At 46.4% G+C, this 15618-nt stretch overlaps 2 protein-coding genes across 3 annotated transcripts; both read right to left on the minus strand.

The window, feature by feature from the left end:
- Positions 1-162: 162 nt before the first annotated feature.
- rfxap (regulatory factor X-associated protein) lies at positions 163-3088 on the minus strand. The gene is made up of 3 exons (XM_029250790.1): positions 2545-3088; positions 2141-2254; positions 163-1840 (listed from the first exon to the last, which is right to left on the minus strand). The coding sequence occupies exons 1-3, from the start codon at positions 2998-3000 to the stop codon at positions 1736-1738; spliced, it is 675 nt and encodes a 224-aa protein (XP_029106623.1). The 5' UTR covers positions 3001-3088; the 3' UTR covers positions 163-1735.
- A 5856-nt stretch (positions 3089-8944) lies between these two features.
- On the minus strand, positions 8945-13541 carry sertm1 (serine rich and transmembrane domain containing 1). 2 transcript variants are annotated; one of them, XM_018755217.1, is made up of 2 exons: positions 13303-13541; positions 8945-10300 (listed from the first exon to the last, which is right to left on the minus strand). In XM_018755217.1, the coding sequence occupies exon 2, from the start codon at positions 10196-10198 to the stop codon at positions 9869-9871; it is 330 nt and encodes a 109-aa protein (XP_018610733.1). In that variant the 5' UTR covers positions 10199-10300; positions 13303-13541; the 3' UTR covers positions 8945-9868. The 2 variants fall into 2 exon arrangements, with proteins under 2 accessions (XP_018610733.1, XP_018610732.1); XM_018755216.1 differs by lacking the exon at positions 13303-13541 and adding an exon at positions 10413-10425.
- Positions 13542-15618: the final 2077 nt, after the last annotated feature.

The following is a 15618-nucleotide window of genomic DNA, read 5'->3' on the forward strand; positions in this document are numbered from 1 at the left end:
TTGTAGTTCGCTTCTTGTTTTTCAATTTTGAATCAAAATGACTGAACTCAACGTACACAGACCTCTGCAGCCAGCATACAGAATAGGTACCTGTACACTGTTAAAAAAAAAAAAAAAAAAATGGGGTGGGCAGTTTAGTGAGACTCAACGATAGTCTTCCTATCTGGGTAGGAGTTTATTAGCCAAGTATTGTATTGGGCTGGGTTATTACACTGAGAGCACTATATTGACGCTCCTTTATGTTTAATGTGAGCATTATGGTACAGGACATCTCAAAAACACATCTCACTTGGAATTTCATGGTGAACCAGTAAGACATGGCAAGCACACTGCAAAACTTTGACTGCACCTGTCAAGGACTAGAATTACCAAAGCTAGACCTAGTGGTTTTCTTTTTTGGTTCAGAGTGGGAATGTGCTGCCCGTAAAGAACAGAGCTGTGCAGCACAGCATTAGCTAGGTAGATCCTCTGAAAATGACATTGGTTTGAGGTGTGACCTAGTTTATTTTTTGTTACATTTGGTGTAATATTGTAGTGTCTTTGTGGTATTACTTACTAAAGGTTTGTAAAGTATATATTTGTGTAGATACATTTTTGTTCCACTTACTTTTATACTTGCAGCTGCCCTAAATTTAGAGGTGAAATTTCAATTTACTACTAGCTTAAATTGAACATGGCAAAGATCTGAGGTTTAGCCACTACAGTGGCTAGAGTGAAACACCACAGCCTCATTGTTGAAATGTATCTAAAGTGACACGATTCACAAGGCGGTGAAAGCACAAGCCCCTAAAGTTATGTGCCAGTTTTCTTCAGGAATGAGCCAGTTATTCTACAAAAGTTTGAAGTGGAAAAACCTTGTGGTGTCTAGGGTTATGCAGTAGTTGAATATGTATTAAAATTTAAGGTGGTAAGTTTTTCTCGTGTGAAATAACTTCAGACATTCCAGAGATCCTTTGATATCAGTAATAGACAGGTCAGTATACATCCATTGTTTACTGGTCGTTTATGAAAGCTTGCACAAAGTAGTTCATTTCAACAAAGAACACATGATGTAGGTACTGCAATTTCACATGATTAGGTAGTCAAGGAACTGTCATATTTCAGTGATCATGAGCAGTCTGGACTATTTCTCTCCTTGGCCATATAGGCAGCAATATAATTTACATAGAATGACAAATTCTGATGGGGAGCAAATGGTAAACCATAAAATAACAGTAAGTGCCTCAAAAACTTAAGAATAAAATGCACATTAATTGACCTGATTTATTTTCTAATGTAGAATTCTTAAAACTGACTTTCACACAATACTGACTGCATGGTAGGTGCCACCTGCTGGCTTTTTTTCCTAAGCACTTCAGTGCATCTGTTGGTGACATTTTTGTTCTTGACACAAATTAATCATCTAAAACTCTGACAAGGCTCAGCAGAGCGCACACAGCATTTCATTTCACAGTGATGGACTAGACACAAACACACCCTCCAACCATAATACCATGCCCTTGACCAGAACGCCACTTCCTGGTGCACTTCTTGTAAGGCTATCGAGTGAGGTAAAAAGCCCAGTCTCTGTCCATCCAGGACCACATGGATTTATGGCAGATTTTTGTGTCCAGCTGAGATCCTCAAGGGCCAGAGCGCTGCAGGCTTTAAAAAATGTGCTGAATCCACACTGTCACCTGGCACTGCGCGTGAGGTCAAGTTGATCTCTGGGCCCAGGGTGCAGTCCCTGTCCACATCAGCAGCCCTGGAAGGTCTGCTGCACCGCTGTGCGGCTCTGTTGGGTCAGCAGCCGCTGCTGCTGCTGCAGGAAGCTCACGACCTCCGGGCTGCGCAGCAGAGACTGTCAAGGGGGGGGAAATGAGAGTCGTGGTGATGTTTAGCATACGCAATTGTGCTGACCAACCGAATGGAGCAAAAATATTAGCAATAGTTAGGCTCCTATGGTGAAGAGACATATGTCATATTAGGCTTGTTTGAATGTTGGGACAACAGCCCTCCCCTCCTTGTTACACCCATTTACTGTACATGTGATGTGTGGTTTCTCAAGACTAACAGCAGTGTTGGGAAACCCAGCAGGACCCCCGCTATATGAACAGTCACAGTGTCTGTAAGAGAGGTCATTCCACCATCCTCCACTGACCAGTCTCTTCTGGTTGAGGACCTGCTCGATGAGCGACGGTCTCGCGGGTCGGTCTCCCAGGCGGTCTCCCAGCCGTTGCTTGGTAACGGAGACTGGTCTCTCCTCCGCGCCGTCCTGCCCGGGACAAACAGACACACACAGTCGAGGATCGATGTGGGGGAAACGCGACGTATTTTGGACGGAAACAAATGGAGGGAAGAAAGTAGGTGGATGTCCTCTTACGCGGTTCACATTTAGTACACAAACAAAACGTGGCTATATAGTATAATAAACGTAAGGCAGTGGGCGCGACGTGCGAGTCAGTGAGAGGCGCCCTGGGCGGGGCACGTTTCTCGAAATAATCGGTGCAGCTCCAAGCTGCGCGTCGGTCGAGTCGCCGAGCGAGTCGAGCGGACAAACCGTACGTCTAATTTGCCGGAGGACATGGCCTGGTCACTTTTCTTCTTCTTGTACTTGTCCTTGTACATCTTGTTGCGGTGCTTCTTGCACATCCACGGCTTCCTCTGCTTGGCCACCTGCGTCGTGGTCTCCGTGCAGCCTTCGTACGTGCACGTCTTCGTCACGTTCTCGCCGTCGCCGAACGCGTCCTCGTCGTTGAGCTCCTCCGGGCTGGCGGCGCTGTCGCGTGGGTCCGACGTGTCCAGGACGTCGCTCTCCTCGTCCGGGTCCTCCGCGTCCAGCGGCAGCACGTTGCCGGCGTCGAGCTCCTGAGACGCCGCCGTCCCCGCCGCCGCCGCCGCGTTTCTGCTCTCCAGGCCGCCGCTGTTGTCCACAAAGTACGTCTGCCCGTCCTTGGTGAACAGCAGCGAGATGTTCGAGTCCTTGCTCACCGGCGTCGAGCGCTGCTCTTCTTCGCTCATCGTGTCTATGAGTCGAAAGCGAGTTCGGAACACGAGTGTGACGATGCGATGGATGGATGGATGGATGCTGCTGCTGGTGCCGACGACGACGTTCGGTTCCTAAGTTACACGGACAGCTTTTTTCTCATCGCGCGCCTCTCACACTCCAACCAACGCTCAGCAAATCAACCGTGTCTTCGTTTACATTCGAAACATTCCGCTCTTCGATCTGTCAAAATTAGTTGTTTATTCGAAACACATAGAGAAATACAGCAGAGAATATGATGAGGTAAACGGCGAAGCGGGGGGGTCTTACACGAACTCAAGTAAACACAAACGCCGAGCTGCTGTCACGTTCCTTCCGAAAACAGCAGAAAAACAAACAAGTCTCCTCCGCGGTGTAGCGATCAAGAGGTGCGCTCACGGGTCCGGACCGTATTAGAGTTGCGAGCGCTCCCTCTTGTGGCGTCTTCTGGTAGCGTCACCACTACAGCTCACCATGTGCGCAGCGCAGGCACAGTGTGTACGGAGTCAGTGTCTCGTGTCCCTTTTTCGTACAGCTCGTGCCGTCATCAGTGCCACTGTGCGCCTTTACGTACAGCCTGATACCTTTATAATTAGTGTTAAGTAGAGCAGTTAAGCAGTGGCTGTTTGATCAAAACAAACTCACACCATAGGAAGATGTACCCCTGTATTCTGTATAGATCATAATTAGAATGAATAATTCCACTAATTGCTGGTGTTTCTGGTCCCCAACACACAGCAAATTGTTACCCCACAGCCCTGCACAAGTAGGCACTATGATATGATCTACTGGCAGATAATCAGCTAAAAACTTTTATCCCTTAAGAGTCTTAATTGCTAAAATGAATTTTTAAGATGACTATTTGGAAATTAAGATTTCTACAACCAAGGAAGTGTAGTTCTGGCCCGCTTGTTAATGCATGAAAACTCGACTACGTTCTAAAAAAAAAAAAAAAAAAAACGTTGAATATAGACTGGAAAAGTGAATAACGGTCAGCAGCAAGATTGCGAAAAGGAAAACACAACTGGAAGGATGGAACAAGCAAAGAATGTTGTACAGATTAGTCCATGCAGCTCTTACATGTGGCTGTAGATCTGATATTCCCAGCATGCTGTGAATAATGAGCAAAGGCTCTTTACATGTTCTAGACGTGATTCCAAGAAGTATAAAGCAGGCCGACTGTTGTGCCACCCTCCATGTACCCTTTTCTTTATCTCTCTCTTTCTCACATGAAGATACATACACAGAGAAGAAGAAAGGAGTGTGTGTGTGTGTGTGTGTGTGTGTGCGCATGTGTGAGTGTGCGCATGCATGTATGTCCACCTTTTTCTTCTTCAATTCTGCTCACCGCCTGTCAGACAGCAGTATGTCCCTCGAGAGCCTGCTGTCAGCACATCACATAGTGCTCAAGAACCTCTGGCCTGTGACATCCAGGCAGCGCACAGGATCTGGAGGTTGCTGCTCTCAGGGATGTTTGCCAGTTTAGAATTTTACAGAAAACAGCATTAAACACAAAAAGCCATATTTTAAAAACATAATCAAATAAAATATAATATGCTTGTATATGAATATTTTAAAATCTGCTGCATGGGTGTTGAGGCTACTAATGTGGGCAACATCAGTCTGTGCTGTTTTTCATTATTACAAAACATATGAAACGGTAAAGTTAATGTCGGTCCGCTATTAGAACTGCTCCACCGTTGCTGAATTCATTATTAAGTTAAGATTTCATGCGACACCATCTACCTCCGTCGCTCTGCCTGCCTCTGGGGATGCCAAAGGGAATCTTGCATAAAACAATCCGCTGTACGCTCTCAGCAAGATGCTGTGTTTCTGTGAATGAGAAGATGACCAGGTGCCAAAATGAGTGGGAAGAGTTTCAAGCTTTAAGGCCATTAAAAGTCAGAGATCATAGTGTTTGCACATTAACTCTCAGGTATCTACAATGACTCACCTGCAATACTGCATGAGCAGTGTTTCTGTCACACGCATTATTGTATATGATTAACACACACACACACACACAATCTGAAACTGCTTGTCCCAAGTGGGGTTGCGGCGAGCCAGAGCCTAACCCGGCAACACGGGGCGCAAGGCTGGAGGGGAAGGGGGCACACCCAGGACGGGACGCCAGTCCATCGCAAGGCACCCCAAGCAGGACTCAAACTACAGCAGAAGCGCAATTCAGACCTTCACACGGCAAGGCGACAGCCTCGGCCGAGATTCATCCTGTTGTCTTACACCGGTTTTAAACTATCGACCAGTTATTTTTAACGCCAACCATTTTACAATTCGCACTGTTTTGCCGTGACCAAATGCTGAAGATTTTTTTTAAACAAGTAACATGCAAAGATGTAAGTGATAAAAAGAAGCTGCCAGTTCCTTGACCTTCATTACAACTCAGATCTGAAAGGTAAATGTGTAGAACTATTACACTGTATAATGACAGTGCAGTTACTCTCAGCTATTGTTTCCTTTCTGGTGTGCATTTTGGGGCTCAGCGAGAACTTCTCCCTCTTTCACACGCACAGTCTGAAACTGCTTTTTTCAAGCAGGGTCATGGCGAACCAGAGCCTAACCCAGCAGCACAGGGCGTAGGGGGGACACCCAGGACGGGATGTCAGTCCGTTGCGAGGCAACCCAAGCAGGGCTCGAACCCCAGACCCACTGGAGAACAGGACCTTGCCGAGCCCACTGCACCACCACACCCCCGATTCTCCTGCTTTCAGAGTTCAGCAAAGCTCTTCATCGATTTTCTCCCAGTCTCCTTTAGTGGATCTTACCCTTGAACCCCTGTATGGATTCTATGAACTGAAATCATTGCTCTCAAATTCAAGATTTTGTTGACTGAAGCTGACCAAAGGAAAAAAAAAGAGCTTTAGAAAATCTCTTCAAAACCCTCCCAAATTCATCCCAGTTCTGAAAGCATTTCAGCAATTCATGTTTACCAAGTCACATCACTGCATAATGAATGGTCATCTGGCTACACATCTTTCTCGTCCTTATGGGCCTGCTTCGGGGGATTCCAGCCTAAAATGAATACGGTATTATTCATAAAATTATTTCAATTTAGTTCAGTTCATCATGGGCAGATGAGACAACCTAAAATCCTTGAGATACCTGAAAAAGAAAGAGAAAATAATAATTCGTTTTATATTACTTCTATAGCATCATTATTATTATTTATTGAGTAGCACTGCTGCCTCACAGTGCCTGGATGGTGTGAGAGAATGTGGCTTTAATCCCTCCTCAGTTTGCGCAAATATTTGTGATTTGAGTTTAGCACACTGAGAAACTTCCGCTCTCATGTAAGAGAATACACTCACCGGCCATTTTATTAGGAACACCATTCTAATACTGGGTAGAATCCCCCTCTTGCTCTTGGAACAGCTTGAATTCTTTGTGGCATGGATTCAACAAGGTGCTGTAAACATTCCTTAGAGATTCTGATCCATATTGACATGACTGCCTCATGTAATTGCTGCAGATCTCCCAGCAGCAGATTCATGCTGCAAATCTCCCGTTCTACAAAATCGCAAAGGTGCTCCGCTGGATTCAGATCTGGTGACTTGGGCGGCCACTGAAGTACACCAAACTCATTTCGATGTTCATGGAACCAGTTTGAGATGACTTGTGCTTTGTGACATGGCATATTATCCTGCTGGAAATAGAAATTAGAAGATGGGAAATTGTGGCCGTAAAGGGATGCTGCACATGGTCATGATTCTCTATTTTTATCAGGGGGCCCAGTGTGTGCCAAGAAAACATTCCCCACATCATGATACCACAACCACCAGCCTGAAGTGTTGACACAAAGCAGGTTGGGTCCATGGACTGATTTATACTGTTTACATCAACTTCTGATCCTACCACTTGTATGTCGCAGCAAAAGTTGAGATTCATCAGACATTGGACAAAAGTTATAAATAATGCATGTATGGCTATAATAAAGATAATCTGCCAAACACTAAGTTTTTAATGTAACTGTATCCGTAGTTGTACTGATATTATTTGTTCAGAAGTGATCATTTTTAACTTCCTTATTGACATAAGGACACAGCACCAGTGTCCACAGCTCCACAGGAACAAAGGAAATCTCAACACTCCAACCACTCTTTTAATAACTTTAGAAGATGTGAATTTATTCATAAAGAAGTTACAAGCAAAGCTGCAAATATATGTCCTTTCTCACAGGTTTGTGTAATATATATCAAAACTCATAATAGCTACTGTGATTCCAGTCACATGTTGTGGGATATTTCATTACCTGATGATGCAACACCAATGCTAATATGAAAGCTCCCCAACTATGTTCTATCATTAGGAAGAAGCAATAGCGCTTTGATGTTAATTTGAATTTTCCATCTTTTAAAGGTAGCTTAGGCAAATTTTGAGAAGGAAAAAGTATGCTGTTGACCTTTTGAATGACCAGGATTCCACAGGGCAGCCTTCTTATTTCTAAACCCATGAAGGAAGAAGTGGTATTGACACTTTCAAAGCCCCTAGAGCATTTCAGGGGCTCACTGCCCACTTTGGCTGTTCAATCTGTCCCAGTTCAAGCACTGCAGCATGAGCACTTGTGTCATCATTTCATTTTCATGTCAATGTTGTTGCACAGGTCAGCTTTGTCATACGATGTTAGAATCTAGGGTTGTGCTCTGAAGTTATACAATCTTTTTATGATATTCTGACTATCAGAGCCATACCAAAAAAGATTAGACAAAAATGATGCGGATCTAGAAGTTTTGTTTTTGGTCTTGTGCTCCTGGGGGGGTGGTGGCACAGCGGGTTTGATCGGGTCCTGCGCTCTGGTGGGTCTGGGGTTCGGGTCCCGCCTGGGGTGCCCTGTGACGGATTGGCGTCCCGTCCTGGGTGTGTCCCCTCCCCCTACAGCCCTATACCCTGTGCTGCTGGGTTAGACTCTAGTTCACCACAACCCCACTTAGGACGAGCAGTTTTAGTCAATATATATATATATGTCTGTGTGTGTGTGTGTCTTGTGCTCTTTTCCGTTTACTGTGCTCACCTAAAACTGCACTGATGTGTTTCATTTGGAATTTTCTATTAAATGTTTCTATGATTACTCTTCTCATTCTCCAACTGTGTTCGAGTTTAATGATGACTTTCTTTGAGATTTCACTTATGTGGGATTCGCAGCTTTGGTTCATCTTCATTTTCCATCTCCTTTTTGGAACTTAAAATGGGCCAGTTCAGCAGCCTCGGGCATTGACAAGGGAATCACTCCATTCAGATTATCTTCAGACTCCTCCTAAAAGCTTTACCTAAAGATCTTGTTCGCCTAAGAAGCTCAAACCACCTCTGTAATGCAAAAGTTCTGAAAACAGAATTAAAGTCGGCGGAAAAGTTGTTAATGAAGGAGCTTTTGAAGTTCACCCAGAATGCAGCTGTGCTGAAATACTAACGGCGGTCACAACAGCACATATGGCTCCCTGGTCTCTGCTATGGGAATTTACACTGACTGGACTATGGATCACCTGTTCTACACCTGGTTACAGGTGAGACCACATGGTGCGAAGGTCAGCATTGACCTCTGAGCGTTCTGAGGATCCCCCAGCTGGGTTACCAAATGAGCATCAACACTGGGTTTTAGTCTAATAAAGCTCTGTCGCCATAACCACATGTCACAGGCGTCGGGGGGTACAGTTTCCCATGATTTACAACCATCCCACATTCGCAGCGGTGTAATAAACTATCCACAGAAAGTGATTGAATTTTAAAATGGTAGATTAGCTCCAAACTTTTTTACATGTAAGAATTCAGGTTCACAATTTGAGTCCATTCTGATTTTTATGACTATTAAAAAAAACTGCATACGTATTTCCTAAATCTAAAAAAAAACATCTTTGAGCATTATTCACATCAAACATTTCAAAGCACGTACTCCGGCAGTAGTTTGATCAAAAAGATTTTGTTGTTCCGTATAATTTTTAAGTTATTCAGTCTTTGAGGTCTTCCACTGTTCTTTTTTTCTGTCATGTTTTTAAACTTTCCCCATGGTCAGCAGCCACATTTTAGGGTAAAGCGCGATGTCGAAATCGTCGTCCACAAGGCGCCATCATTTCTAGCATCCGGCGCTCTGCGTTTGTCTAGATTCAAGATAATCCCTTTAATATGTCCCGTTGGATTTATTACAGTCTGGGCGAAATGGCCAAGGTAACCAGCGGCGGCTGAGCTGTCAAGTTCTGAAGAAGGATGCCAATTAGGAGGCACAACATGCCTGTACCAATGAGACTCGTGCGTGTGACCGAGTTGCCTGGAGCGACGGCAAAGCCGCAGCTATGTCCATCTCATCTTCTGCGTTTCACTTTCACTGTGCCTTGCTTCCACTTCCATACTTTCCAGTTCCTTTTTCAACTTGTTAGCTGTACTGTTCGTGGATTTCTAACCAAGAAGGTTTGCCTTGCTGTTGCCCTTATAAAAGCAGGATGCATTTTTAACCCTAAGAGGGTTCTTACAGAACTCGGTCCTACCAGAGAGGATCAGGGCTGTGCTTTTGTGCTTTATATGGTCTGCGCTCGTCTGTCTCATCTCTGTTCTTGCTTTGGACACCGTGTGGGGGCATTCTTGAGAAAACAGGGTCATAGCCTTGTATCCATAAACCCGAAGCCTTTATAAATTTAGTCAATTTAAAAAATAAAGTGAAATAACTTCTTTTCATGAACTTCCATATAGTTTTTTTGAATTTGAGTTGTTTTGGTGGGTTTTAACTCAAGAATCATTTATTGCTCAGAGAGTCTGTGTGTCCCCACAATGACATGTAAACAGAATTGAGATGGCATGTGTGTGTGTGTGTGTGTGTGTGTGTGTGAACGTGTATCGGACAGTGCTGAGGAGATGATCGTCTCAGCAAGACAAAGAGGACACAGTGGATCTTTGGGAGGAGATGCTGCATATCTCCATGTTGGTGAAGGAGCTGCCCCCGTCGCTGTTGTATTCTGGGTATGATGGGCTGGCGCTGATGATGTTTTTAAGCCTGTGGAGTGCAAGGACTAGGAGTGTCAGCAGAAACACCAGTAAACTGAGGAAAATGGAGACGTAGATGTAGACGTTCTGTGGCCGGCCTGACCAGGGGTCCACTGCAGTGGACACGGATGTGGGAGCGATCCTCAGAAATGTCCCATTCTCCGGCACTGAGCCATTGAAGTCCCATACGGGGAGGTCCATGCCTGACATCCTGAGGCTTGAGTAACTGCGCAGAAGACTCTGAATCAGTCCCTTCTTCCTATAGAAATGTTTAAGAACTACAGGACCGAATCTTCAGCTGAAAGCTCTTTTCTGTAGGAAGAAAACACACAACAAGTTTTGTAATCAGGTTAGTATGACCAGGAAGAATTTGTGCACTGACCCAGCAAGAACCCAAGACAGATGTGTGAGAAAACAGTCTAACATCAGGGTGGTACATTCAGGGCACCGGGTGACCGAATCCCTCAAACCGAGAGACGTCTTCCTTCGTCTCTATTAGCAGGTCCTGCCAGGACCCGGGAAGTGACCTCAAAAAGACAAGGGCTGCCGATGTATCTGCGTCTTGCCCCAGAGCCGGCTGGGGGACTCACGCAGAACACAGGCAGCACTTCAAAGGCTGGCTGGATTTAGCTTGAAGAAGGGCACCAGCGGCTCTCCTCGCTGTGCCGCTTCCGCGGCGTGAGATGCGAAATTATCCCCAACGCTTGCGGCGTTCTGTCTGTCAGCTTGCATTCTTCTCTCCTGCACCCCCTCGCCCCCACCCCAGCCGCCACTAGAGAGGCCCCGCGCCGCTCGCCAAGACAAAGAGACGAGTCACGATTGAACTTTGCAGACGCTCATCTGCTCGCTTTGGGGTTTCAATAAACACGCCAAGTTTGCTTGAGCCGGTTTCTCTTTTTTCATTCAAGGTTCTGCGAGTCAGTGTGAGTTTGAAGCAAGGAGTGTTGCCGTGGCCTTGCGAGGACACGCTCCAATCAAGCTGCCTGACTGAGAACACTTGGCTTTTCCATGCGATGGTGTCAGAAGGGATTTGGGTGCTTGGAGCACTAGAAGAATCATTCATGTCGGGGACATCTGGAACCCCAGGAGCTGTTCCTCCCATCAAGTGGCATCTCAGGATGTGCCAGCATGGCCCCGCTTGCATGGCAGGAGAACATCTGCGTCCTGCCCCCAGGCTAGTGCGGCAGCAGACTCATTGCTAACAGCCACCGTAGGGGGTTCTGGTCCTTTCATGTCAAAGAACACTTCCCTTGGTTCACCTGTGAGCCCCAGTCCCTGTAATTAAAATCGTAAATAGGTGGCACTTAACGTACGCGAACAAAATCATGCACAGAAAGGAAACATTCCAGGAGTCCAGATTCATTCCTAAAATTAATAAATCATCTGCCAAAGCTTTTGTTTCACAGAAAGACATACGCAAACAAATTGCTGTTGTTCTACAAACACTTCACGTGTGCATCAAACTCTATGTGAAGAGGGTTATAATTGTACTCAATTATGCTTTTGGTATCCTGGCAACATGTTAATTCCAATATTATTTAGTCATTATCCGCTTTAAAAAAACAACAATGGCGGCCCATTAAGGCTTGCAAGGGAAGGTGGGAGAACCACGTCACTGAGGAAAGGTCGCACTCTTGTTTATTCCTCTTTGTGTCCATTGCTGTTGAATAATTAATGACAGAGACATCTGTGCGGTGAAATGTCATGACATTCTGGCCTTCGCTCGAGAAGGGCATCCCCTGACCACCTGTGCATGTGCGTTTTGCAGCCACGGGGGCCTCGAAACCAAACGGAGTTTGTAAATTTTGCCAGTTAGGAGGATTTAAAATCTTTGGTGACATAACTTGGGTCATTTTTGCTGCAACTTCGGACTGGAAAAAACTGGACCAAGAGTGATGACAGCAGAAGGACACGAGGCCTGCCTAGGTGGCGCCGGGTTTCACTCGATTGCTTTCAAACCCGATGCTCAGGCAAGACAGATGCCTTAAAGTGCCAGCATGTAGGAGGACTTTGCACTAATTGAAATTAACGAGCAAATACGTTCCGCAGGACCTTCATCTCATAACTGTGCTGTATGGTATATCTGTTACCTTACAGCACAGGGCACTTCCCTTGAAGAAAGGAATAAAGCAGAAAGCCCAAACGCGGACTGATCGTGGAGCCCTCCGTTGATCTCACGAAAATATCACCCGCCCGCATTACGACAGAAAACCGTTTATGAAGTTGACATACACCGCAGTATCTGTGTGCGTTAGCAAGATGTGCCACCCGTTTTGAAAGGGTTGCTGTTACCCACGCAGCTCGAATGAGGTAGATTCGCTTGAGCACGCGGGACTTGAGGCACGGAGACGTCCCGAGAGTTTTCGGAGACGCGGTCGAGTCTGCGGCGCTCTCGTTTTTTATTTCTCCCTCTTTCCGCGCGTTTTTAGCGTCGTCCTCCTCGCGGTGGTCCCGGGAAAATCTGTTTCCTGCTTAGCGGCGCCGTCTCGTTCGCTCTTTCACGGACGGGCACAGTAAGCAGGCTCGCCCTTTGAAGCGCTCAGCCAATTTGCTGCCAGCTTGCATTGCATCGCTAATTTATGAAACGTCCCAGAGAACGATTTTACACCTCTCGCCTGTGCAGCTGGGCGTCTTCTGAAACTCTTCCGGTTAAGCACCTTGCTCGGGGAAACATCGAGCAGCTTCGCTCCCGTCATTTGAACCGACAGCCTTCGAAACCAAAAGTTCGGCCCCTTCGCCAGTCTGTCGCCTGCTGCCGTTTACTCGGAGGAAACGGGTCTGCACGACGACCCGGTCCATCCGTTTTTGGGAGGACAACGGCTCCCGAAGCAGCTGCGTGCCCGAAGTTGCTGGAGTGCTGCTGTTTCAGGGACACCCCGCCAGCATGATCTGCTTAAAAAATTTGGTGCGAGGCAAGTGTCCTCACTGTATAAAGGGAGACGTGAAAGGGGGAAGGCGTTGGTTTGACATAGAGAGAGAGAAAAAGGGATGCTTCAGATGTTCTGGCAAGCCTTCCGCTACCCCACCGCACCGCTAACGCAGTCGCAGCCGGACGTGTCTGAGCATTTCTCAACGACGGCTCACACCGGAAAACACTCTTCTACAATACGCACGCACGCTTACTGACACAGCAGTCTCTTCTTCGTACGTGTACAAATTACAAAAAATTATGGGAAACAAGAGAGTGATGTTTATCTGCCGCTCCAAAATAATCCAAAATTTGTTTTGAAAACTGACAAGTGCTTTTCTTTGCCCTTTTAGAGCCACATACAGGATTAAATGCTTTAATGAGAATGTTTTTATGGGTGACTCACCTTCTGGCAGGCAGGGCAGCCCCTTGTTTCACATTCTTCACAAATCCGTGCCCTGTTTCCGGGGTATAATCCCGTGGGTTCCTCTACAAGGGGAGGCAGCGCTTTGCTCAGCGGCGTTAACTTACTTTGAATTCGAGAGGGACGAGCAGAGAGTCAGCGAGCAGGACCGACTGCTGTCACGGCGAATCTCATCTGAATGGAGGGTATTGACTGTCCAGCTGTTTTACCATACCCCCCCCCACCCCACCCCCCTGTCTCCCTCTCTGCTGCGATCTCTCTCTGTCTCTCCCACACCGTCTGTGTCTCTCTCGCACTCTCCCCCTCTCCTCCTATTCCTCTGTACCTCCAGACAGCAGTCCCGCCAGCTGACGCCTTCTCACATTGGAAGTGAGTATGGAGGGGTGCGTTGTGAGAGGAGCTCAGCAATTAAGACTCGCGCATCCCCCATCTTCCCGCACACCCGCTTTTAAAGGACTTCAGGTTTTCGGTCCCGGGACAAAAAACCGATCGCGTTCAGATGCAGTCTTCCTGGCTGTTTACCGTACAAAAGCTAATGAGGGAAATGTTTGCTTTTGTCATACACCCCTTTAAACGGTCACTTTCCATATCATGCCTGCAAATGATGCATTGAAAGGTGTCCTTCTGAGGATGTATGGTATCACAGGCACCTTACTTGTAGTGGGACCTCCGTCATTTCCATCAGTACCTCTTCGGAGTCATTCCCGGCCATCCCGCCATCCAGAGCTGTGGGGAAGAGAAGCTCGGAGGCGGGGAAAGACGTACATCATAAAGGTCAGTCCACCATTTTCCCATCGTTGTTTCATAGCTTAACCAAGCTGTTTTTACAAAGTTTGCAAATGTGTTTTGCTTAATTTTTGAGCTGCATATATTGCTGGAGCGATTCAGGTTACGTAACTTGCTGAAGGGTATAACACCTTGAGAACTGGAAGCGTTCATCACACAAGTTCATGTCCTGAACCACTTTGATAGCTGTTGTTCTTACTTATTTAATTTAGTCTGGTCTTTTGTTTGGATCAAAGAAGCCTTTGTGTAAGTATAGGCTTTGGCTAATACTCCTGAGAACCTGTGTGTTTCAAGGCAAGGAGGGAAACATTGTGTGTAACATGTTGCATATCAGAGCAGAATTAATATCACAGCTGGCTTATAGACCTTCTATTAATTATGACCAAGCAACCCTATGCCACCTATCTGCATTATTTCAGCCAGTCCTAGTAACGTGAATCCTCAGATTTTCGTTTCGCTCCAAGCAGAAATAAAGGTCGGTTGAAGACGTCTATCCCGTCTACCAATCACCGTTGACTTACCAACTGTGTAAGGAAAATTCAAAAACATAGAGAAGCTGGAGTGGTGGGGAGTGAAAGAGGCCCTCAGGTTGATTCCCATAGCGAGTTGGCAACGCTGGTCCCGAGGGCCAGTCTAATTACATCTGTCTTTGCAGAGATGGCAGCGTGTGCACGCTGAAGGACGTTGATAAGAATGCGGCTCCTCGACTGCTTCCGTCGCTAATCCCAGACACCGCACGTAACGGGGCCGCCGTTCCGCAGCTGATCTACACGAATCCCAGAGGCATCCTGGTCAAGTCCCCATGAACGTGCATAGCAAGTACACGGGAAGGTTCCTCAGTCAGTCACAGGTCCCTTACAGACCCCCAAGGGTTGCCCGTGGGTGAGTTGGGTCAACTAGAGAAAGTGAGAAAACATTGTATTTCAGGTCCCATCATCCCTGGTTAAACAAAGGACCCATCATGGTCACAGACACGTTCACACCCTTCGCCACGGTCAGAAGGTGTCAGTCAAGATAATCCTCCCAAAATAGAGGAGCCTAGAATCGGATTTAGTGCACTGGAGCATGTCACATTTTACACGCTGGAGAAAGGGCTTTCGCTCCCTCCTCTGCACAAAGAAAGAGCCGATCCAGCAGCTGCACATTCCCGGCCTGGCAGGCCTCAATCATGGCACCAGCTTTTTTCCATTGGTGTAAAATATTCCAGTTACATATGCATTATGGTCCTTTCCATATGCTGTAATGCTCAACCAATGAGAAACGTTCACAGCATCTCTGGAACCTGATTGCAGTAGCTGAGATTCTATTTGATACAATGTGCTGATCTCAAAGTCCTGCTGTAACTATGGATGTGGGGTGGGGATTGGTTCTCAAACATCTTCCATGTTCCCACAGGGTTTGTCATTGTGTTTTTTGTGAAGTCAGCGTTTCCGGTAACGAATGCCCTTCCTCCACCTTGAACTGTCATCAGGACAGGGTTTGGGTATATGTTTGGGTCTGTTCCATGTTACT

Source organism: Scleropages formosus, chromosome 4, assembly GCF_900964775.1.
Source record: "Scleropages formosus chromosome 4, fSclFor1.1, whole genome shotgun sequence".
Lineage (NCBI taxonomy): Eukaryota > Metazoa > Chordata > Actinopteri > Osteoglossiformes > Osteoglossidae > Scleropages > Scleropages formosus.

What these genes read in the sequence shown, in the direction of transcription:
- rfxap (XM_029250790.1), bottom strand. Translation starts at nt 3,000, where the DNA reads ATGAGCGAAGAAGAGCAGCGCTCGACGCCGGTGAGCAAGGACTCGAAC. An exon ending in TGTCCTCCGGCAAATTAGAC is followed by an intron (nt 2,255 to 2,544) that starts GTACGGTTTGTC and finishes TGTCCCGGGCAG; the next exon opens with GACGGCGCGGAGGAGAGACC. An exon ending in TCCTCAACCAGAAGAGACTG is followed by an intron (nt 1,841 to 2,140) that starts GTCAGTGGAGGA and finishes CCCCCTTGACAG; the next exon opens with TCTCTGCTGCGCAGCCCGGA.
- sertm1 (XM_018755217.1), bottom strand. Translation starts at nt 10,198, where the DNA reads ATGTCAGGCATGGACCTCCCCGTATGGGACTTCAATGGCTCAGTGCCG.